Source organism: Schistocerca cancellata, chromosome 2 (genome assembly GCF_023864275.1).
Source record: "Schistocerca cancellata isolate TAMUIC-IGC-003103 chromosome 2, iqSchCanc2.1, whole genome shotgun sequence".
In the NCBI taxonomy this organism is placed as follows: Eukaryota; Metazoa; Arthropoda; class Insecta; order Orthoptera; family Acrididae; genus Schistocerca; species Schistocerca cancellata.
The window spans coordinates 1,075,098,106-1,075,124,682 of NC_064627.1; the positions used below are offsets into that span (position 1 = coordinate 1,075,098,106).

The window sequence follows — 26,577 nt, forward strand, 5'->3', positions numbered from 1 at the left end:
TTATGTCAGTTGACTGATACATCCGTTGGTGGAAGATACGCCTATTACAGACATTTGCATGGAAATATTTCCATACTACATCACGTGGTTCAGCTTCCTGGCACAGGCAGCAACAGACCAAGGATGACAGTTTGTCTCATTGTTATTCTGGGAACTTGCCAAGTTGTCTGGTTTCCACCTCCACCACCAAACAACTATTTACCACCCCACTAGTAACCAGATGGTGGAGAACTAGCACAGGATGCTAAAAGCAGTGCTTCTGTGCAATGTTACAGCTGGGATGGTGGCATTGCCAGTTACTGTTACCTGGCCCCGCACCACAGCCAAGCAGGATACACAGGGAGACACATCAGCCAAGGTAATCACTGGTGAAACACTACATCTCCCGTCAGAATTTTTTGTGCTGCAGCAGTGCCCCTCCACACAGGAATTTACGTTTTAGTGTAGCAAGTGAAACATCTATCTCTAAGCTTTGCTATACACTGGCATCACACCTCACAGAAGACAACATTTTTATTCATAAGCACGTACAGTGTTCACTCACGTAATATTTAGGACAGACACATTGCACCAGTGCACTGGCCCTGGTCACATTACGCAGCCCTTTATCAACTTTGAATTGCAATGATCATTCTGCGAAAATTCTATACAATGATAAACCAGAAACTGTCACTTGAAGGGTAATACAGGCGTACCTTACCCACTGACACCCACCAACTCAGCACTACTCTCATTCATCATCACACACAATGAGTGATCCACAGATAGCAATGACACCTACAGCACCATCGCTTAGGCAGGACACACAAGTTCCACAACCCTCAATGTCTCTCCATAACAAGGTTGGTCGTCAAGTTCTCCACAAATTTCCATACATTCTCAGTGCTCCACTCTACCATGAGAGAAAAGGGATGGGATGTGTGGGATTAGATGTGCTTCGAGTTTGATGTATAATCTTTGGCGAGCACATTACAATCTTTAGACTTGTAAAGCAACTTTCAGTTAATATTTGGATCATGTATGCAAACCAGTTCTCTGTTGTGAGTGGATGAGAAACGTATATTTGCAAACGTGAATAAATTTTGGTTCTCATTTAGCTTGCTTATATGTGTGGTGTTTGTTGCAGTAATGTACCCACAATATTAAGTGCTAAAGGGAATATCAAGACGGGGTCATAACACAGGCCACAATGTTCTCTATGAAACTGGTGTGCCAGGTTGGTAAGTACGGTAAATACAGATGACATGATGAGTAAAATGGTAAGTTGCACGAGAGGACCTGATGGTCAGTCATAATCTTAGCAGGACAGGTAGACAAAAAAATAAAATTGCTAACTCCATTGTATAACAACTTTTTAATTAAAAGAATATAAAATGTACGTGGATTATTTACTTTTAATAGAACCAATTTATAGATAAAGCAATTCCTTGTAAGGTGAAAGTGAATGAAGTTGTTTTTTTCTTCTTTTCTTTTCTTTTTCTTCTTCTCTCTCTTTTTTTTTTAATACAACATTTCTGTAGTATGAAGTTTATTTTTTAAAAATAGTGTCTCTATAGTATTTCAGCTCTTCAATGCTTTCTCGTATGTCGTCCAGTGCTCTGTGCTTCAGCTGCTTCTTTGGCGTTGCCCTGAATTCGTTAGGATACCAACGTCTGAAACATTAAAAACAATAACAACATGAATAATAGTACAGCAATAATGGAAAATCCCAGATGGAGAAAACATGTAAAATAAGGGGAAGGCAACCACTGGCCTATAGTGGATAAATGCTTGGCACACACAAACACATAACAGAAAACAGTATTCACACTACCCTTAGAGTTCCTCTTTGTCTAGTAAAAGTACACACAGACATGCAAACATATGCCCTGCAATGCGTGCAGAAAGGAACAAGAAAAAGATATTACAACTTCTTACAGCATTCTGAGATAATGTCAGTCTATAGTAAGTATTTTGCTCAAACCTGCATAGCTCTTTAAGTGATGAAACATCCACATTTCTGTAGTGTAGATAGTTATTCACTTCCGGCATATGATATTGAAGGAATAAACGATCCATATAAATCGTATTGCCTGCAACTGGGCATTTCCCTACAAAGAAAAAAAAAAAAAACAGTTATGTTCCTTGACAGCAATATTATACAACTACTTCCACTGAATTACACACACACACACACACACACACACACACACACACAGAAATTTACTGATACAAAATAAAGGTGCTATTTTAAACTCCCTAACACAAGACATACTTCTCAAATATGCATTACGCTTTATTGGCATGTTGTAAGTGACATTTCATAAGTAATCAGAGCCGAACAATCACTCAGCAAGAACAGGCTAGGATTAAGGATTGTTGAAAAATGTAGTATAACATTTCATTCCAAACAGAAACTCATGCCACAATGCCATTCGCTGTGTTTCTGTGTGGGCAAAGGAATCCTTGCTTTCCATGGTATCCATTGATAACTTCATATCTGCGATCTCATTGTCATAGAGTGCTCAGTTAAGTCACTGTTATCAAAAGGAAGGCACAAGGATCTCTAGTTCTGTCTTAATCTGAAGTGGTATGAAGTGAAATTAAGAAACGGGTCACAAATACAGAAAATCATAACAATCCTTTTTTACTGAAAGCAAACAGTGGTAACAAATGATTAAAAAATAATAATTAAAAATCAAAACCAAATTGTTCTTTAATTACAATGAGCCAACATTTAAAGAAAACAATCTTACAGGTTCACATGCAGCTAAATCAAGAGGCATCACAGGTAAGTTATGAAGGAAACTGTCAATCATGAGTGTCGACAGTATCGTGATACCATTTTCAAGTATTTGTTGACATCGTGTACCTAGTTAACATCATGTACATACAAGAACATATGGTTTACATAGGTTAAAGGATATTAATTTAGAATTTTTAAAAGTATGTAGGCACTCTTGTCCTCATGAGTAAATTGGAAGAAAACAACTCATAATGGAATCATAATAGCAAGTTCCCTCAATTCTGCAATTCACCATAGTCTGCAGAGAATAAATGCTTACATAAGACACAGCTTCCTCACAGAATAGTTCAATAGAGACTCCTAAAATCTGTGCATAAATTTACGGAAAAAATGTAGGTATTGGCTCTTCTCAACAATGATTATGTTGCAACCCTGGGTTAAACCATTTCGTTTGAGGTAACAGTTCCAGTCATCTGATGTTTATTGTACAATCTTTAGGAAATTTTCATTTTCGCAGTAATAAGCTCCTTTCCACTGAAGTGAACTACATTTCCAGTATCCCCACAATGTGGCCATGAAAAATTAAGGTGCAGGTTGTCTGTGTTACTTGTGATGAAGCAAGCTGGGATATTTTTACTTCCCCTCTTGTTTTGAAATCTGCCTCCTTAAATCTGTTTTTTCACTTCTAACTAATTACCACAACGAGTATAATCTGTATTTTCAAAAAAGAGAAAGAAAGGTTGGCCCTCAGTTTTAAAGAATATAACACTAGATCTAATTTTGTGCTTAGTTATATGTATGCAATTGATTTTCTAATTTATTTTCACTATTCCTAGTTAGTATATTTCACTATAGTGCGAAATCAGTAATTGTTTTGTAACTTAAATTCTATTGTTGGCCTATAAACAAGTATGAAGTCTACACTAAGTATAAACATTAGGAGGAACAACTAATACTATTCTTAAAGGAGATATTGGGCTCTATTCGAAAACATGTTAGCAAAACCAGCCCTTCATTAATTCCAAAGTAATTAACAGCTTTGACAAAAATATTGTCTGCGTAACTATATATGTTAACTTCATGATTTAAAAAAATAATTTGGCTTAACCTCGTAGCAGAAGAAACTATGAAAAACAACCAATTTTTCGATGTATTCAGTTGATTTAATGAGTTAAGTTTTAATTGTAATATCTGTAAATTAAACTTCGAACAATGTCTAGTTTCAGCACCTATTATTGTGAGGATATATAAGGGCCTGAGTTTTGGTCCCGAGACAGTCACTCCGCAGCAGAGTTTCAGACGAGGAACCTGCATTTGGTTAGAATGACAACATTGCATCAACTTAACTGTGAAATAAGTGTTACAAATTTAGGCCATGTGTTAAAACAATGACAATGTCTGCTCCATACATACCTTTCTATTCTTTAAGAACTGTGAACTTTGTGGTTAGGTTTTTACTGCCCATAGATGTTTAATAGTAAACTATTGTAGCAGTATGTGGAGGTTTGCCTGCAAACTGAGACTTATTGCAAGTTAAACAATAGTGCACTGGCCATAAAACTGTGTATTATTGGGGGGTTGTGAATAGTGAAAGTAAACATCTCGTGATGGTGCTCACTCTGCTTTGTTTATTTCTTCGTTTGTTGTCTCGGTGTCGACTTACTGCATTGCTACACTGGCTGAAAAATGGGTTGTGAAAGTACAACAGACTGCTTTAAATTATGTAGCTGACAGAGGCACATTTGTGTTTCACTGTCTTTGACTATCACTTTTCAGAGCTCCCAGTATTACACAGTTATATGGCCAGTGCACTATTGTTTAACTTTCAATAAGCCTCATTAATAGCAAATTTATTGTTCTTTGTTCCAGTACTACCACTTCAAGCTCATAACTCCGCAGAACACAAATAGAAGCTTTTTAGATAATATATAGGTCTGATAATGCAGTGTTAGATGATTTGTACCTCTCAAAAATATTACTCTTTCTGTTAAGCTCTCATTCCCAGCTGCAGTGTCATGAATTGCACAATATACACAGTACCCAATGTTGCCTAGTTCAACAATAGATCATCAAGATAGTTACACCACGTTTATTTGCATGCAGTTATCTTTTTCATTAATCATGTCTGTCAACTCCATTATTTCACTTACATTTCTTACCTTGTCAGCTAGTGGAGTGCATTCTCAAAAAATATCCCTACTGCAGAGACAAGCTCCCCAACCATTAAGACCCTAACATTATTCATTGTTTTACTATTTCATTATTGTTTCATTATCTAATAAGTAACATCTGCTCTGCTTATTCAGTGCAAAACTGACTCAACTGAAAATCACTTCACACTACCTTATGCTAAGGCAAACAACTCTAATTACTGATCAGACACAATTATCACTTAGAAAAACTATTATTTGCTTGACATTATAGCCTGAATGGTGATGTATAAATCTTGCTTATTCTTTCCACACATTACTCCAAGGCAACAATGTTTAAAGTTGTAATTTCTTTATGCTAGACAAGGCTGTACCATGACACACTTCTATATACTATATATTTTCTCAGATCTCATTTTTAAGATTGTTTAAACTACATATTGCCTCTGCTGCTGTGCCAAATTATACTAATTTCACACATGAGCTGATTACATCAGATGTTAATTATTCTCTACACATGTTGACACCTTTCATTTTCAGTTTACCTTACCTCTTTGTCTGACATAAATTCTTTAACAGAACCACTTCATATTCTTCCATTCTCTTATGATTAAATTACTTATGACTAACATAAAAATGGTTCAAATGGTTCTGAGCACTATGGGACTTAACTGCTGTGGTCATCAGTCCCCTAGAACTTAGAACTACTTAAACCTAACTAACCTAAGGACATCACACACATCCATGCCCGAGGCAGGATTCAAACCTGCGACCGTAGCGGTCACGCGGTTCCACACTGTAGCGCCTAGAACCGTACGGCCACTCCGGCCGGGGACTAACATAACATACTATATATATATAATAGAGGAAAAATTTTCCATGTCGGAATATATATATATATATATATATATATATATATATATATATATATATATATATATATATATATATATATATATATATATATATACCTAAAAACAAAGATGATGTGACTTACCAAATGAAAGTGCTGGCAGGTCGACAGACACACAAACGAACACAAACATACACACAAAATTCAAGCTTTCGCAACAAACTGTTGCCTCATCAGGAAAGAGGGAAGGAGAGGGAAAGACGAAAGGATGTGGGTTTTAAGGGAGAGGGTAAGGAGTCATTCCAGTCCCGGGAGCGGAAAGACTTACCTTAGGGGGAAAAAAGGACGGGTATACACTCGCGCGCACACACACACATATCCATCCACACATCCAGTTGCTTGTGTCTGTATATGTGTGGATGGATATGTGTGTGTATGCGAGTGTATACCCGTCCTTTTTTCCCCCCTAAGGTAAGTCTTTCCGCTCCCGGGACTGGAATGACTCCTTACCCTCTCCCTTAAAACCCACATCCTTTCGTCTTTCCCTCTCCTTCCCTCTTTCCTGATGAGGCAACAGTTTGTTGTGAAAGCTTGAATTTTGTGTGTATGTTTGTGTTCGTTTGTGTGTCTGTCGACCTGCCAGCACTTTCATTTGGTAAGTCACATCATCTTTGTTTTTAGGTACATTTTTCCTACGTGGAATGTTTCCTTCTATTATAACCATATATATATATATATATATCTAAAAACAAAGATGATGTGACTTACCAAATGAAAGTGCTGGCAGGTCGACAGACACACAAACGAACACAAACATACACACAAAATTCCAAGCTTTCGCAACAAACTGTTGCCTCATCAGGAAAGGGGGAAGGAGAGGGAAAGACGAAAGGATGTGGGTTTTAAGGGAGAGGGTAAGGAGTCATTCCAGTCCCGGGAGCGGAAAGACTTACCTTAGGGGGAAAAAAGGACGGGTACACACTCGCACACACACACATATCCATCCACACATATACAGACACAAGCAGACATATTTCCTTCTATTATAACCATATATATATATATATATATATATATATAAAAAATAGAAGGAAACATTCCACGAAGGAAAAATATACCTAAAAACAAAGATGATGTGACTTACCAAATGAAAGTGCTGGCAGGTCGACAGACACACAAACGAACACAAACATACACACAAAATTCAAGCTTTGGCAACAAACTGTTGCCTCATCAGGAAAGAGGGAAGGAGAGGGAAAGACGAAAGGATGTGGGTTTTAAGGGAGAGGGTAAGGAGTCATTCCAGTCCCGGGAGTGGAAAGACTTACCTTAGGGGGAAAAAAGGACGGGTATACACTCGCACACACACACATATCCATCCACACATATACAGACACAAGCGCATATATATATATATATATATATATATATATATATATAGATGGAAACATTCCACGTGGGAAAAATATATCTAAAAACAAACATGTCGAGACTTACCAAACAAAAGTGCTGGCAGGTCGATAGACACACAAACAAACACAAACATACACACAAAATTCAAGCTTTCGCCACAAATGGTTGCTTCATCAGGAAAGAGGGAAGGAGAGGGAAAGACGAAAGGATGTGGGTTTTAAGGGAGAGGGTAAGGCGTCATTCCAATCCCGGGAGCGGAAAGACTTACCTTAGGGGGAAAAAAGAACAGGTATACACTCACACACACATACATATCCATCCGCACATACACAGACGCAAGCAGACATTTGTAAAGGCAAGGAGTTTGGGCAGAGATGTAAGTCGAGGCGGAAGTACAGAGGCAAAAATGTTGTTGAAAGACAGGTGAGGTATGAACGGCGGCAAATTGAAATTAGAAATTAGCGGAGATTGAGGCCTGGCGGGTAGCGAGAAGAGAGGATATGCTGAAGGGCAAGTTTCCATCTCCGGAGTTCTGACAGGTTGGTGTTAGTGGGAAGTATCCAGGTAACCCGGATGGTGTAACACTGTGCCAAGATGTGCTGGCCGTGCACCAAGGCATGTTTAGCCACAGGGTGATCCTCATTACCAACAAACACTGTCTGCCTGTGTCCATTCATGCGAATGGACAGTTTGTTGCTGGTCATTCCCACATAGAAGGCTTCACAGTGTAGGCAGGTCAGTTGGTAAATCACGTGGGTGCTTTCACACGTGGCTCTGCCTTTGATCGTGTACACCTTCCGGGTTACAGGTCTGGAGTAGGTGGTGGTGGGAGGGTGCATGGAACAGGTTTTACACTGGGGGCGGTTACAAGGGTAGGAGCCAGAGGGTAGGGATGGTGGTTTGGGGATTTCATAGGGATGAACTAAGAGGTTACGAAGGTTAGGTGGACGGCGGAAAGACACTCTTGGTGGAGTGGGGAGGATTTCATGAAGGATGGATCTCATTTCAGGGCAGGATTTGAGGAAGTCGTATCCCTGCTGGAGAGCCACATTCAGAGTCTGATCCAGTCCCGGAAAGTATCCTGTCACAAGTGGGGCACTTTTGGGGTTCTTCTGTGGGAGGTTCCTGGTTTGAGGAGATGAGGAAGTGGCTCTGGTTATTTGCTTCTGTACCAGGTCGGGAGGGTAGTTGTGGGATGCGAAAGCTGTTTTCAGGTTGTTGGTGTAATGGTTCAAGGATTCCGAACTGGAGCAGATTCATTTGCCACGAAGACCTAGGCTGTAGGGAAGGGACCGTTTGATGTGGAATGGGTGGCAGCTGTCGTAATGGAGGTACTGTTGCTTGTTGGTGGGTTTGATGTGGACGGACGTGTGAAGCTGGCCATTGGACAGGTGGAGGTCAACGTCAAGGAAAGTGGCATGGGATTTGGAGTAGGACCAGGTGAATCTGATGGAACCAAAGGAGTTGAGGTTGGAGAGGAAATTCTGGAGTTCTTCTTCACTGTGAGTCCAGATCATGAAAATGTCATCAATAAATCTGTACCAAACTTTGGGTTGGCAGGCCTGGGTAACCAAGAAGGCTTCCTCTAAGTGACCCATGAATAGGTTGGCGTACGACGGGGCCATCCTGGTACCCATGGCTGTTCCCTTTAATTGTTGGTATGTGTGGCCTTCTAAAGTGAAGAAGTTGTGGGTCAGGATGAAGCTGGCTAAGGTAATGAGGAAAGAGGTTTTAGGTAGGGTGGCAGGTGATCGGCGTGAAAGGAAGTGCTCCTTCGCAGTGAGGCCCTGGACATGCGGAAAATTTGTGTATAAGGAAGTGGCATCAATGGTTACAAGGATGGTTTCCGGGGGTAACAGACTGGGTAGGGATTCCAGACGTTCGAGAATTGGTTGGTGTCTTTGATGAAGGATGGGAGACTGCATGTAATGGGTTGAAGGTGTTAATCTACATAGGCAGAGATGCGTTCTGTGGGGGCTTAGTAACCAGCTACAATGGGACAGCCGGGATGATTGGGTTTGTGAATTTTAGGAAGAAGGTAGAAGGTAGGGGTGCAGGGTGTTGGTGGGGTCAGGAGGTTGATAGAGTCAGGTGAAAGGTTTTGTAGGGGGCCTAAGGTTCTGAGGATTCCTTGAAGCTCCGCCTGGACTTCAGGAATGGGATTACCTTGGCAAACTTTGTAAGTAGTGTTGTCTGAAAGCTGACGCAGTCCCTCAGCCACATACTCCCGACGATCAAGTACCACGGTCGTGGAACCCTTGTCCGCCAGAAGAATGATGATGGATCGGTCAGCCTTCAGATCACGGATAGCCTGGGCTTCAGCAGTGGTGATGTTGGGAGTAGGATTAAGGTTTTTTTAAGAAGGATTGAGAGGCAAGGCTGGAAGTGAGAAATTCCTGGAAGGTTTGGAGAGGGTGATTTTGAGGAAGAGGAGGTGGGTCCCGCTGTGACAGAGGACGGAACTGTTCCAGGCAGGGTTCAATTTGGATAGTGTCTTGGGGAGTTGGATCATTAGGAGTAGGATTAGGATCATTTTTCTTCGTGGCAAAGTGATATTTCCAGCAGAGAGTACGGGTGTAGGACAGTAAATCTTTGACAAGGGCTGTTTGGTTGAATCTGGGAGTGGGGCTGAAGGTGAGGCCTTTGGATAGGACAGAGGTTTCGGATTGGGAGAGAGGTTTTGGAGGAAAGGTTAACTACTGAATTAGGGTGTTGTGGTTCCAGATTGTGTTGATTGGAATTTTAAGGTTTTGGAGGGAGTGGAGCTGGGAGTGGGAGCTTGAGTAGATGGGAGAGACTGGGTTTGTGTGCAATGAGAGGAGGTTGAGGTTTGCTGGAAAGGTTGTGAAGGGTGAGTGAGTTGCCTTTCCGGAGGTGGGAAACCAGGAGATTGTATAGTTTTTTAAGGTGGAAGGTGGCATGCTGTTCTAACTTGCGTTTGGCCTGTAGGAGGATGCTCTGAACAGCCGGTGTGGATGTGGGAGAGGAAAGATTGAAGACTCTTATTAAGGATAGGAGTTGACGGGTGTGTTGATTGGTTCAGTTGATGTGTAGGTGAAGGATTAGGTGGGTGAGGGCAATGGATTGTTCAGTTTGGAACTGGTATAGGGACTGATGGAAAGAAGGGTTGCAGCCAGAGATGGGAACTTTAAGTGTGAGGCCTTTGGGGGTAATGCCAAATGTCAGACAAGCCTGAGAAAATAAAATATGCGAGCGTAATCTGGCTAGGGTGAAGGCATGTTTGTGGAGGGAATGTAAATAAAACTTAATGGGGTCGTTGTGGAGGTGTTGTGAGGGTGACATGGTATTAGAAGGTGGAAAGTGTAACATGAGGCTGAAATGAAAATGAAAATAAATATAAAAATATTTGGGGAGAGATAAAGGTGAACTAGAAAGCAAATGGAGATCTGGTGTGAACAAAGGCGAAAAAGTGTTGGTTAGAGCTGTGCTATGTTGATCCTGTGGTGAACTTGTGTAGGTAGACAATGATGTGCATAAAGGTTAGGTGGTGGTGTTGCCGCCAAAACACGCTAAAGGGTGGAGAAATTCGGGAAAATTTCGAAAAAACTACGTGTAGATGTATTAAAAGGAGTGGTTTTGTGGTGGCAGATTATGAAAATGAGACTAACAATTGTCTGACGGAGAAATAATGACATTAAAACCTGTGGGAAGCGGCTAAAAATGATCGGTGATGTGAGAAAAACGGAAATGGAAATAAAGCAAAAGTTATTAGAACTAGCCGAAAAGGTTGTTTAATAGGTGAAAGGAACTGTTTGTGAACTAGAAACGGTGGATTTTCTAGCAGCAGTAGTGTTGAAAGTGGAAAAAAAATATTTTTTTTGGTTATGGTTTGGAAGTGGGTTACGTATTATTACGTATTATTGAGTATATATCGGCGGGATAAAATTGTATAGTAGATTACGGTAAAAAGGAGAAGGTGAATACAAAGTGAAACTACTGGCAAAGACAGAAGGAGGAAATCAGACGACAGAAAGACTTCGAAATTGAACAGTGACAATAACAAACGTAATTGTTGGGTTCAAATTAATGATATGAATATAATAGAGGGAAACATTCCACGTGGGAAAAATATATCTAAAAACAAAGATGATGAAACTTCAGCCTCATGTTACACTTTCCACCTTCTAATACCATGTCACCCTCACAACACCTCCACAACGACCCCATTAAGTTTTATTTACATTCCCTCCGCAAACATGCCTTTGCCCTAGCCAGATTACACTCCCATATTTTATTTTCTCAGGCTTGTCTGACATTTGGCATTACCCCCAAAGGCCTCACACTTAAAGTTCCAATCTCTGGCTGCAACCCTTCTTTCCATCAGATTAGATTAGATTAGATTTACTTTCATTCCAATTGATCCGTAGTGAGGAGGTCCTCCAGGATGTGGAACATGTCAGAAAAACAACAATACATGACAAGTATTTACAACTAAAACAAATAAGCTAATGTACCATTCCACAGGTCCCAAGTGGAATGATCGTCATTTTTTAATGAACACTAAGAGTCATTTTACAAATACTAATGCACTGAATTTAAAATAAAAAAGTTTTTTTATTTATTTATAAGGTAATAAACATGTAATACAACTACTGTAATACTTATTTACAATGAACACATTACTGCACTGAAATGGTGCAGAAGTTAGATTATACTTACACACAACCACACACACACACAGACACAGACACACAAATTTTCAGTGAACACATTACTGCACTGAAATTGTGCAGAAGTTATGTTGTACTTATATACAGATCAGTTGGTTTTACTAAGAAATTCATCAATGGAGTAGAAGGAGTTGGCCACCAATAAATCCTTTAGGCTTCTCTTAAACTGAATTTCATTGGTTGTTAAGCTTTTTATGGCTGCTGGCAAGTTATTGAAAACGTGTGTTCCTGAATAATGCACACCTTTTTGTACAAGACTAAGTGATTTTAAATCCTTGTGAAGATTATTCTTATTTCTAGTATTGATTCCATGAATTGAGCTGTTGGTTTGAAAAAGTGATATATTTTTAATGACAAATTTCATTAAGGAATAAATATATTGGGAAGCCGTAGTTAGTATCCCTAGTTCCCTAAACAGGCTTCTGCAGGATGTTCTTGAGTTCACACCACATATAATTCTTACTGCACGTTTTTGTGCCCGGAAAACTTTAGCTTGGCTTGATGAATTACCCCAAAAAATAATCCCATATGACATTATGGAATGAAAGTAAGCATAGTATGCCAGCTTTTTCATTTTTATATTCCCTATGTCTAACAAAATTCGCATTGCAAACAGAGATTTGTTAAGACGCTTCAGCAGTTCTGTGGTGTGCTCCTCCCAGTTGAATTTATTATCAAGCTGTAATCCCAAGAATTTAACACTGTCCACTTCTTCTAACTTCTTGTCATCGTATGTTAGACTTATAATCTTGGGACACCCCTTACAAGTTCTGAACTGCATGTAGTGTGTTTTTTCAAAGTTTAGTGACAAAGAATTGGCTAGGAACCAGTGATTAATGTCCACAAATATTTCATTGGCTGATCTTTCTAAGACTACACTTGATTTGCTATTTATTGCAATGTTTGTATCATCGGCAAACAAAACAAACTTGGCATCTGGTAATGTTACTGATGAAAGGTCATTGATATACACAAGAAAAAGTAAGGGCCCCAATATGGAACCTTGTCGGACCCCACATGTAATTAGTTCCCAGTTGGATGATGCCTGATAGCTTGATACATGTCTCTTTCCTAATAACACCCTTTGTTTCCTGCCAGAGATATGAGATTTGAACCATTTTGCAGCATTTCCTGTTACGCTATAATATTCTAGTTTACTTAAAAGGATATTGTGATTTACACAGTCAAATGCCTTTGACAGATCACAAAATATACCAGTTGCCTGCAATTTTTTGTCTAATGAATTAAGCACATTTTCACTGTAAGTGTAGATAGCCTTCTCAATATCAGAACCTTTTAGAAATCCAAACTGTGACTTTGACAGTATGTTATTTGAGATAAGATGGTTATAAAGATGACTGTACGTTACTTTTTCGAAAATTTTTGAGAATGCTGGCAACAGTGAAATTGGACGGAAATTTGATGCTATTTCTTTATCTCCCTTCTTAAACAGTGGCTTAACTTCAGCATATTTCAGCCATTCAGGAAATATTCCACTGATAAACGACTGGTTACACAGATAGCTTAATATGTTACTTAGCTCAGAATCACATTCTTTAATTAACTTTGTTGATATTTCATCATACCCACTAGATGTTTTTGATTTTAAAGATTTTATGATGGACATTATTTCTGTTGGGGTAGTGAGGGTCAAATTCATATTATGGAAGTTACTTGAAATGTCTGGTCTAAGGTAATCCATAGCAGCATCTACCGAACCTGACAACCCCATCTTTTCAGTAACAGTTATAAAATGTTTGTTAAAAAGTTCTGCAACACTATACACATCTGTCACCAATGTATCATTTACTCTTAATGCTATTTGTTCCTCTTCATGTCTGGTTCTACCGGTCTCCTCCTTCACTATATCCCATATTGTCTTTATTTTGTTATCTGATATGACTATCCTTTCCTTGTAATATATTTGCTTTGACATCCGTATTACAGTCTTTATTATTTTGCAGTATTTCTTATAATGTGCTATAGCATTAACATTGGAAATGTTTCGGATTGACAGTTACAGTTTTCTTTTTGTTTTACAAGATACCCCTATTCCTCGAGTAATCCATGGCTTCTTTGTAGACTTTGCTCTAACCTTGGTAAGTTTTGGGGGAAAGCAGTGTTCGAATAAGGTAAGCACTTTATTAGCAAAAATGTTATATTTTTCATTCATGCCATGAGCACTGTAAACATCAGTCCAGTGAATGTCTCTGAGGAGTGTCCTAAAATAATCAATTTTTGGCTTACTGATTACCCTCTTGAGCTCAGATTTAACAGATTTTATATCCTGTTCAGTATTAACATTTAACAGAAGGAACTGCATGTCATGGTCTGAGAGGCCATTGACTATTGGTTTTGTAATATAATTTTGTTCATTGTACTTTTGATATTATCAATGGCTGTTTGTGAGCAAGTGGCTATCCTAGTGGGGAACTTTACTGTGGGAATTAAGTTGCATGATAGTGTTACTAACTCAAATAAGTTCTTACTGGGAGAGTCTTTAAGGAAATCTACATTTAAATCACCAGCAACCACTATTTCTTTGTTTTTGGTTGTTAAATGGGCCAGTACAGCTTCAAGGTGGTTTACAAACAGATTAAAGTTACCTGCAGGTGCTCGATATACACTTAATATTATGAAAGATTTTTTGTGAAAATCTAATTCTGTTGCACATGCTTCCATATGCTGTTCTAGGCAAAATTTATGAATGTCTATGTTCCAAATGTTTATGTTCCAAACTGAACAATCCATTGCCCTCACCCACCTAATCCTTCACCTACACATCAACTGAACCAATCAACACACCCATCAACTCCTATCCTTAATAAAAGTCCTAAATCTTTTCTCTCCCACATCCACACCGGCTGTTCAGAGCATCCTCCTATAGGCCAACCGCAAATTAGAACAGCATGCCACTCTCCACCTTAAAAAACTATACAATCTCCTGGTTTCCCACCTCCGGAAAGGCAACTTACTCACCCTTCACAACCTTTCCAGCAAACCTCAACCTCCTCTCATTGCACACAAACCCAGTCTCTCCCATCTACTCAAGCTCCCACTCCCAGCTCCACTCCCTCCAAAACCTTAAAATTCCAATCAACACAATCTGGAACCACAACACCCTAATTCAGTAGTTAACCTTTCCTCCAAAACCTCTCTCCCAATCCGAAACCTCTGTCCTATCCAAAGGCCTCACCTTCAGCCCCACTCCCAGATTCAACCAAACAGCCCTTGTCAAAGATTTACTGTCCTACACCCGTACTCTCTGCTGGAAATATCACTTTGCCACGAAGAAAAATGATCCTAATCCTACTCCTAATGATCCAACTCCCCAAGACACTATCCAAATTGAACCCTGCCTGGAACAGTTCCGTCCTCTGTCACAGCGGGACCCACCTCCTCTTCCTCAAAATCACCCTCTCAAAACCTTCCAGGAATTTCTCACTTCCAGCCTTGCCTCTCAATCCTTCTTAAAAAACCTTAATCCTACTCCCAACATCACCACTGCTGAAGCCCAGGCTATCCGTGATCTGAAGGCTGACCGATCCATCATCATTCTTCTGGCGGACAAGGGTTCCACGACCGTGGTACTTGATCGTCGGGAGTATGTGGCTGAGGGACTGCGTCAGCTTTCAGACAACACTACTTACAAAGTTTGCCAAGGTAATCCCATTCCTGATGTCCAGGCAGAGCTTCAAGGAATCCTCAGAACCTTAGGCCCCCTACAAAACCTTTCACCTGACTCTATCAACCTCCTGACCCCACCAACACCCCGCACCCCTACCTTCTACCTTCTTCCTAAAATTCACAAACCCAATCATCCCGGCCGTCCCATCGTAGCTGGTTATCAAGCCCCCACAGAACGCATCTCTGCCTACGTAGATCAACACTTTCAACCCATTACATGCAGTCTCCCATCCTTCATCAAAGACACCAACCACTTTTTCGAATGCCTGGAATCCCTACCCAGTCTGTCTGGTCCTACTCCAAATCCCATACCACTTTCCTTGACGTTGACCTCCACCTGTTCAATGGCCAGCTTCACACGTCCGTCCACATCAAACCCACCAACAAGCAACAGTACCTCCATTATGACAGCAGCCACCCATTCCACATCAAACAGTCCCTTCCCTACAGCCTAGGTCTTCGTGGCAAACGAATCTGCTCCAGTCCGGAATCCTTGAACCATTACACCAACAACCTGAAAACAACTTTCGCATCCCACAACTACCCTCCCGACCTGGTACAGAAGCAAATAACCAGAGCCACTTCCTCATCTCCTCAAACCAGGAACCTCCCACAGAAGAACCCCAAAAGTGCCCCACTTGTGACAGGATACTTTCCGGGACTGGATCAGACTCTGAATGTGGCTCTCCAGCAGGGATACGACTTCCTCAAATCCTGCCCTGAAATGAGATCCATCCTTCATGAAATCCTCCCCACTCCACCAAGAGTGTCTTTCCGCCGTCCACCTAACCTTCGTAACCTCTTAGTTCATCCCTATGAAATCCCCAAACCACCATCCCTACCCTCTGGCTCCTACCCTTGTAACCGCCCCCAGTGTAAAACCTGTCCCATGCACCCTCCCACCACCACCTACTCCAGACCTGTAACCCGGAAGGTGTACACGATCAAAGGCAGAGCCACGTGTGAAAGCACCCACGTGATTTACCAACTGACCTGCCTACACTGTGAAGCCTTCTACGTGGGAATGACCAGCAACAAACTGTCCATTCGCATGAATGGACACAGGCAGACAGTGTTTGTTGGTAATGAGGATCACCCTGTGGCTAAACATGCCTTGGTGCACAGCCAGCACATCTTGGCACAGTGTTACACTGTCCGGATTATCTGGATACTTCCCACTAACACCAACCTGTCAGAATTCCGGAGATGGGAACTTGCCCTTCAGCATATCCTCTCTTCTCGCTACCCGCCAGGCCTCAATCTCCGCTAATTTCTAATTTCAATTTGCCGCCACTCATACCTCACCTGTCTTTCAACAACATCTTTGCCTCTGTACTTCCGCCTCGACTGACATCTCTGCCCAAACTCTTTGCCTTTACAAATGTCTGCTAGTGTCTGTAGATGTGCGGATGGATATGTGTGTGTGTGTGTGTGTGTGTGTGTGTGTGTGTGTGTATACCTGTCCTTTTTTCCCCCTAAGGTAAGTCTTTCCGCTCCCGGGATTGGAATGACTCCTTACCCTCTCCCTTAAAACCCACATCCTTTCGTCTTTCCCTCTCCTTCCCTCTTTCCTGACGAAACAACCGTTTGTTGCGAAAGCTTGAATTTTGTGTGTATGTTTGTGTTTGTTTGTGTGTCTATCGACCTGCCAGCGCTTTTGTTTGGTAAGTCTCATCATCTTTGTTTATATATATATATATATATATATATATTGGATTGGAATGACTCCTTACCCTCTCCCTTAAAACCCATATCCTTTTGTCTTTCCTTCTCCTTCCCTCTTTCCTGACGAGGCAACCGTTGGTTGCGAAAGCTTGGATTTTGTGTGTATGTTTGTGTTTGTTTGTGTGTCTGTCGACCTGCCAGCACTTTCATTTGGTAAGTCACATCATCTTTGTTTTTAAATATATTTTTCCTTCGTGGAATGTTTCCTTCTATTATAACTATATATATATATATATATATATATATATATATATATATATATATAGAGGGAAACGTTCCACGTGGGAAAAATATATTTAAAAAGAAAGATGATGAGACTTACCAAACAAAAGCGCTGGCAGGTCGATAGACACACAAACAAACACAAACATACACACAAAATCTAGCTTTCGCAACCAATGGTTGCCTCGTCAGGAAAGAGGGAAGGAGAGGGAAAGACAAAAGGATTTGGGTTTTAAGGGAGAGGGTAAGGAGTCATTCCAATCCCGGGAGTGGAAAGACTTACCTTAGGGGGAAAAAAGGACAGGTATACACTCGCACACACACCCATATCCATCCTCATATACACAGACACAAGCAGACATTTGTAAAGGCCAAATGTCTGCTTGTGTCTGTGTATATGAGGATGGATATGGGTGTGTGTGCGAGTGTATACCTGTCCTTTTTTCCCCCTAAGGTAAGTCTTTCCGCTCCCGGGATTGGAATGACTCCTTACCCTCTCCCTTAAAACCCAAATCCTTTTGTCTTTCCCTCTCCTTCCCTCTTTCCTGACGAGGCAACCATTGGTTGCGAAAGCTAGATTTTGTGTGTATGTTTGTGTGTCTATCGACCTGCCAGCGCTTTTGTTTGGTAAGTCTCATCATCTTTCTTTTTATATATATATATATATATATATATATATATATATATATATATATATATATATATATATATATATATATATATATATATACACACACACACAACACTGAAGACACCCGTAAAATATCCCTATACTAAAGTATCCTATGGTACAAAATTACATGTAAGTCGAAGACAGAATGGTTCTGATTTACTTATGAACTACAGACAGGATAGGAGAAGAGTTTGACTGCCTCAGGAAACATGAAAAATGAGAAAGACCGCTGGGGTATGCATTGTTGTTGCTGTTGTGGTCTTCAGTCCTGAGACTGGTTTGGTGCAGCTCTCCATGCTACTCTATCCTGTGCAAGCTTCTTCATCTCCCAGTACTTACTGCAACCTACATCCTTCTGAATCTGCTTAGTGTATTGGGTATACATTATCATCACATAATGAATCTGACACAGAATGTTGAACCCCCTACTTGCTATTTGCACAAGAAATTAATTCCAAATATTACATCAATGCTGAGATTTTCAATCGCCAACAAATTGCACTCCAACAGCAGTCCCGCCAATCACACAGTTAATAGTAACTCTTCTTTCACACTCTTTGTTAGCTTGCCAGTAGCACCAATAATTTTTATTCCAGAAACATGCATTACTACTATACCCTCTGTGTTCTTAATAGATTCAAAAAATGCCTGTGAAATGCCATTCAAATCACTACCACTGTCCCGTAAACACTCAACATGTATATCTTGTATGCTTGCTGTTATTAAAGTGTGCCACACTTCCTTTTTGCTTACCATGTGATCTTTTCACACAACAAATCCTCATTAATTCTTTCCCTGGAAAAACTATCATCCTGCTTACCGAATTAATTACACTGGTCAACACTCATTTTCTTGCCAAGGATATTTGAGTGGCTTTAGGATGGGTTAGTGGTGCTGAGGACGAATATAGCAACCATTTATGCAGTTTGGCTCTAGTTTTTGAGATAATGCACGATTTATTCAAAAAATTAGAAAAAATTGCTAATACTGAACTCTAGCGCTACAAACTACAATGAAAAAAGAAAATAATCTTTATAAATAGCTTCTATGAAAACCTCATAGGCATTTGTCCATGTATAAAACATAACTGAAAAGTTTCTCTATAAGTATATCATTTTCCGTCCATGACGAACCGCTTCCTGCACGCTTTCCTTTTATAGGTCTCTTCAGAACAGTCATGTTGCAGATTCCAGCAATAATCTGCCATCATATGCCTGTCCCATCTTCCTTTATATCTTTCCTCTATTCCTTTCATATCTTGATGGAACCGCTCTCCTTGTTCCTCACTGAAATCACCTAGATTACGAGGAAATCGATCCAAGTGGCTGTGAAGGAAGTGCAATTTTATGCTCATGTTAGCTCCTAAGTTTTGAAAGTTAGTGAGCATGTTTTTGACCAGTTCCTCGTAATTGGGAGCTTTATGATTGCCCAAAAAACATTTTACAACAGCGACAAAACTGTTCCAGGCCGATGCTTCAGTGACAGTCATGACACTTGTAAAATCGGTATCGTTGATGAGCCTGCGAATTTGAGGACCATCAAATATTCCTGCCTTAAGTTTTTCACTACTGAGTCCAGGGAACATATTGCAGATGTATGTGAAGCAATTACCATTTCTGTCTAAAGCTTTGGTGAATTGCTTCATTAGTCCTAACTTAATATGTAATGGTGGAAGAACAATCTTGTCCCTACTAAGCAGAGGTTCATTAATGATGTTTGCTTCACCAACAGCCATATGTTCCCTTGGAGGCCATGTTTTCTGCTTCCAATGTTCGTGCTTTGCCCTACTATCCCACATGCAGATAAAACATGGGTGCTTTGTGTATCCACTTTGTTGTCCAAGCAAGAAGTTCACCATTTTCAAATCAACACAAATCAACCACTGGTGCTGCATATACTGAATTTTCTGCAGAACCATCTTGATGTTAGCATATGCTTCACAAAGTTTTGTTGAGTGGGCAATTGGAATAGATGCGTAACAATTGCCATTGTGTAGGAGAACACATTTTAAACTTCTAGTGGAACTGTCTATGAAGAGACGCCAGTCCTCTGGTCTATATTCCGGCAGCCCCAATTCAAGTAAAAGTCCAGGTATATTGCTGCAATACACTATAACCTCTTCTTGGTTGAAATATGGAAGAAGGTTTTCTTCTCTCGTCCGGTAAGCTGTTATTTTAACACTTGGATGAAGACAGTTCTTTTTCTTAAGCCTGGATGCTAAGAGTTCTGATGCTTGCTTTGAAAGATTGAGTTCTCGTATCAAGTCACTGAGCTCCTTCTGGTCGAACTGCTGGGGTTGTGTCTCACGTCCTTCGTATTCCGAACCACTACTTGTACATTCCTCGCCGTGCACCTCGTCATCTGATGATGTTAGCGTGGGTAATGTTGTGAAGGTTGGTACAGGAACATCGTTGCTGTGCACCACCGGTCTTCTTGCTGACTCCAAATCGGGATATTCCCACTTTCGTTTTTTGAACCTATTAAAACCTTTCACATTAACAATGCAAAAATAGCAATCATCTGTATGGTTCTTCTGCTCTCGCCATACCATAGGCACTCCAAAGTTTAAGCTTTTCCTTTTTCGTTTTGTCCACTGCCGTAAGCACTCCACACAGCATTTACAAACTTTATGGGGTGCCCACGCCTTGTCTTGATCTCCAAGTTTAATTCCGAAATATGCCAGATACGCTTCCTTCACAAAAGGAGTGATATTCTTCCTGTTCTTTTGAAGAACGTATTCACCACAAATGTAGCAGAACTCATCTGGATGGTTCACGCAAAGACGGCGTGAAGAACTCATGTTTTCCTAAAACAAAATTGCACAAATACTACATATTATGCAGAACTTTCTTGTATTTGCATGTCAATCACATCCAACAAACATCATTAATTGTTTTGTGTGAAATGAATACTCACCTCTTATTTGCTACGTCACGATGAAAAGGTTCTATCTCCTTAAAGCTGCACTGCACATGTGTGTGACTTTCGACCATCGCCATTTTTCTTGTTTACACTGAACGCTACCTATCGGCTGTTGCGGGGATTACCTCGGCCAACAAATGAATGTCGAGTACCGCCGAATTCAAATCTGCGCAACCCTCAGTATCTTCAACACACGCACCGCACAACAGGACTGAACACATGCTGACAGTGTGATGTTTGCATGATGCAATCCTCAACCACACAGATGCACTCCCTGAGCACAATTGTTTAATAAAGATAGTACAATATCACTAATTAAAAAACAGGTAGCAAATACATTACACCATATATGGACCCTGCAGTCGATATTATCCACATGAAACTCTCATTTCCACAAATAACCTATATCTCAAAAACCAGAGCCAATATGGAAAAAGTACAAATATACTCGGAATGAGTATCATAACAATATCCCATTTTCGTTCAAACTTCCCTGGCAACGAAAAAAAAATTTTATTTTGTAGAGCTGTGTTATCAGACACTGTCAAATGACAGGTAGCACGGTCCTCTTCCCCCACTCCCAAACTCTAACTCTTCATTAGGCCTAATATTATACTCCTTTATTCTTTCTTTACTTACCACTTGGCCATCATTATCAATTATAAATTCAAATACCTCGTCCTCGTCCTCGCCCTCATCCCCACTGGATTCATCACTGCCATCATTATCACCACTGCTGTCAGAATCAGACCCACTGTCACTTACACTATGCTTTAGATTTGGTACATCTTTGACTTTTTTCTCTATTTCAACCAATTTTGAATCTACATTTTTATTTACTTTTACCAGTTTTTCCTGTACCACTAATGCACACTTGGTTTCTATCTCTGTTTCTAAATCATTTTTAATCTGATCAATTTGGTTCTTAAGTTCAACCCTATTTTCAACACATTGTTTCTCCAAAACCTCCACCTTCCTACTATTGCCATCACAAAGTTTCTCTCTCTCTTCTACACATTTACTATTCAATGTTTATTTCTTGTTCATATTATCTACTACTTTCTTCATACTATTTATCAGCCTATTAATATCTTTTTTGTAGCTATATTATTCATAATTTGTCTTACTATTCAGTACTGTTTTCATCCATTTTTTTTTGCCTCACCATACACTGTAGATAATACTTTTATCATTTCATCTACAATAGGATTTTTGTCCCCATCATTCAAAGTTACATTCATGTCAGTTTGATAAGCACTATCGTCTACTGCATCAGGCTGCTGTTGTGCCTTGTCTCCCATCACACTGTCTTTTATCACTTTATAGAAAACCACTTTTGCTACGAAATTACCTAGTTTTTTTAATCACTCGTCTGCTGCTTGCTACTGCTGCAATTGTCATTTCGATTTTTAGTCTGCTACGAGTTGTAATTCTCTCAGGGAGGCGTCTTGTTTATTTCCAGTCAGTTGTGTCCACCTAGGTGCTGACTGGCTGCTCCTGTACTTAGTGGCTGATTCCATAGAACTGGCTCTCTGACTGGCTGTTTTCCTATGAAACCCATGCACTGATTGGCTGTTGCACTGCTGCACTGTAAACCGCTGTTGAGTTCACTGTTCAAAATTTGCGAGATGTATTTTTATTGTGACTACAAACAATATTCCTCACCCAGGGCACCATATGTGATGGTGCTCAGCCTACATTGTTTATTTCTTCGTTTGTTGTCCTCGGTGTCTATGTACTCGTTGCTACACGGGCTGAAAAATGGGTTGTGGAAGTACAACACAGACTACTTTAAATGATGTAGCCAACAGAGGCACAGTTGCGTTTCACTGTCTTTTACTTTCACTTTTCACAACTCCCAATATGACACAGTTATACGGCCAGTGCACTATGTTTAACTTTTGATAAGCCTCTTTCTTTTTAGCAGTTTCTTCTACTACAAGAGTTAGTCTGTTAAACCATGAAATTAACAAATATAAGTATGCAAAAAATACTTTTGACAAAACTGTTATTACTTTGGAATTAATGAAGAACTGGATTTTGCTAACATGTTTTCAAATAGAGCCAAATAGATACTTTAAGATTACTAGTATTTCGTTTTCCAAATGTTTCTAAGTAGTACAGAATTTATACTTGTTTATAAGTCAACAATAGAATTTAAGTTACGAAACAATTACTGATTTCACCCTATAACAAAAGACAGTAACTAGGAATAGTCAAAATAAAGTATAGAATCCGTTACATACACAAACTAAGCACAAAATTAGGTCTGGGGTTATATTCTTTAAAACTGAGGGCCAACCTTTCTCTTATATTCATGTATGTTAATGCTAACTTAAAAAAAAAAAAAAAAAAAAAAAAAATTAAGGAGGTAGATGGCAAAACAAGAAGGGAAGTAAAAATATCCCTGCTTGCTTCATCACAATCTGTGAAACACGAATGTGCACCTGTCATCTACATCATTTAAAGTAGTCCGTATCTGACTTCCACACCCCATTTTTCAGCCAGTGTAGCAACGCAGTACATTGACATCAAGGACAACAAACGAAGAAATAAAGCAGGAAAGCATCATCACAGACTCTACAAACAATGGTATATTTTGGCACCATAAAAAGGTTCGACTGTAGTGCTCTTTCCTTAGATACTGCGTTGCAGACAGATCTAATCGTTATACCAGAAGGTGTGAGTGAAAAACTGCAGGTGTTTTGCCATTTTAAACAAGATCGTGTCTGAAAATACTATTCTGACTGGTTTTTAGATGTAGACTGTGTACTTGCATCATCTGGTAAGATTAAAAAGCCATCAGTCAGCCTTACATGTGAGTGGATTTACTCTCTTCGCAGTGCACAGTAACATAAATGTTGACCGTAACATAAAGTAGTGCTGCTTGCCCATTTCCCTGGATGGTATCAAGGACAATGTACTTTGGGAGCAGAGTGATAATACTACAAATACAAACCAAATACCAGTAGTTAACAGTAACATCAGTGAAGATTGATTAGAAGGCTTGTATTACAACATGAAAAGATGTGATTAAAAATGACACTATTATGAACCGATTTAGTAAATGGGGAATATGACACATTTTTCTCTACCAAGTTCCTATTTTTTTTTTTATCCCCTCCTTAAACTTAAGCGTGCAAGCTTATATTCAGACTAACACAGTAATATCATGCACATCTTCTGTTCTTTTACAAATACACTAGCAAACCTGACGATGCTTCACAATTGCTAAATATGTATGAGAGTTGGATATAGTCCTGATCCCCTTCTCCCTCCTCTCTCTTCATATCCTCCTTTCCCCTCTCTTTGTTTATCTCATCCTCATCCCCCCTCCTTTGTCCCTCTCCTCATCCTATCTCTCTTCATCTTCTCCTATCGCCACTCTTTGTCCATGACCTCCTATCCCCCTCTCAATGTCTGTTTCCCATCATCCCTCTGCCCATCCCCTCCTCCTCTTGCTGACCTTGAGCCTTTTTTTATTGTTGTAGCCAATAAAACCTTGACTGGGCACTGAAGTCGCTTAAAATAAATGGATAAATTGGTTGGGATCATTGGCATCTGGGGTATGGAAGACCTCTCTTGGTGTTGGATCTGCGAGGATAAAAGCATCAATGGCAGTATTTCCCAAGTTTTAATCTTCAAATGGGTAAGATTACAAAATTGCAGGCAATTCAGATTCTGTGATAGTATTCCAATTATAAATTGATAAGCCATTAATACAACTGTCCTGTTTATGAATAAAACTGTGAAGGAGAGAACAAAACAGAATTTAGTTGTTTATACAAATTTTGTGTAAAATTATATGTAAGACGAAAGAATATATGGGAGGAATAATTTGTCTAATGGTTTAAATGCCCTGCTATCATAGTTACAGCTGACTGTGAGAAAGGAAACAAAATTGCATATTTTCACAGCACAGAATTTTCTTTCCCACAGTTGATCTTTGCAATAAACCTGTACACTTGTAAAAAAAAAAAAAAAAAAAATGTAGTCTGTGTCCATCTGAATTTTTAATTAGAGTATCATGTAAAAAGGCGAAGTAAATTGGTCTCTTTATACAGTACTGTAGACATAAGGAAAAAATTTTACTGTAATGCATCAGTACGCAATAGCAAAATATATTTTGAGAATTGTCTTAGTTTGAATAATATGGTTACTGATATGGTGGTCTGATCTAATTACTTTCTACAGGTATCTGCACAAGTTGATGAATGCACATAAGACATCCATTGCAGTCACACATACAGGTGTTGCTCTTTTGTGTCACAGATCACCAAGATTCTAGAAAAATAACCCAAAAAAACGATTGCTTTGATATGAATGCGAATGCACCTCATTGTTATCTTGAAGTTGCTGGCTGCTGAGAAAAAGCTGAATTCTCTTTGGTGGTAAAAGTCTCAATCCTGACCATACAGCAATGTGAAGTTTAGTCATAATATTTGTGTTATGCATTTGAATTGCTGAATATTAACTACACAAATTTTTATTTTCAAATAATTTTCCCACCTATGATTAACCCAGAACAATCAGGTCTTGAATTCCATGTATTTATTCATTAGTTCTTTCAGCAAGTAACTCTGAATACTATGAAGATAACTTGCCTCTCATGACAAAAGGTAAAATATATATATATCTAAAAACAAAGATGATGTGACTTACCAAACGAAAGCGCTGGCACGTCGATAGACACACAAACAAACACAAACATATGCACAAAATTCTAGCTTTCGCAACCAACGGCTGCTTCGTCAGGAAAGAGGGAAGGAGGGAAGGAGAGGGAAAGACGAAAGGATGTGGGTTTTAAGGGAGAGGGTAAGGAGTCATTCCAATCCCGGGAGCGGAAAGACTTACCTTAGGGGGAAAAAAGGACGGGTATACACACGTGCACACACACACATATCCATCCACACGTATACAGACACAAGCAGACATATACAGAGGCAAAGAGTAAAGTTCAAACCATCTCACATGATACTCTTTGGCAAACTGAGTACATTATTTTAATTTTACAGTATGTTTTGTAGTACATAATACTCATAGAATGCAGGCTTTCACAGTTATCTTACTGAGATGGTGATTGAAAGCCTACTAACAGAAATTCCAGACAACATCTCAAGCAGGAAAGAGGAGTGATCAAAACATTGGTGGCCAGGGCTAAATGAATTTGAGTTAGTTATATGGTCCATAGATCATCTGACAGTGTGTATATACCACCCGGGAGATGCGGGAAAAACCCTGAAAATTTTTTCATCCGGGAGAAAACTGGGAATAACCCAGGAATTTTTTAGAATTCCAGGAACTTCTTATTGTTTTACTTTACAGTTACATTTTTGTAATTTTGACTGACCAGTACTCTAACAAAGGATATTACTGTATCTCGCTACTGCAGAATAATACTGTGGCAATAAAACATGGGGGGGGGGGGGCGTACCTTCTCCCGCTTCTGGCTACAGAAGTGTGGCTGTTAGCTGTATAAGCAGTAGCAGCAAGATGCTACCCGGAAAATTTTACTG

At 39.7% G+C, this 26,577-nt stretch overlaps 1 protein-coding gene across 4 annotated transcripts in view; it reads right to left on the reverse strand.

Annotated features, from left to right (window-relative positions):
• Positions 1–1,335: 1,335 nt before the first annotated feature.
• LOC126163079 (oligoribonuclease, mitochondrial) overlaps positions 1,336–26,577 on the reverse strand; it is an 84,977-nt gene continuing 59,735 nt past the window's right edge. For all 4 annotated transcript variants that reach the window (XM_049919988.1, XM_049919984.1, XM_049919987.1 and 1 more), the window contains exons 5-6: positions 1,964–2,090; positions 1,336–1,652 (exon numbers count right to left, since the gene is read on the reverse strand). In XM_049919988.1, the coding sequence (XP_049775945.1) occupies positions 1,529–1,652; positions 1,964–2,090 (251 nt within the window). In that variant the 3' untranslated portion in view covers positions 1,336–1,528. The remainder of the gene's footprint in view (positions 1,653–1,963; positions 2,091–26,577) is intronic.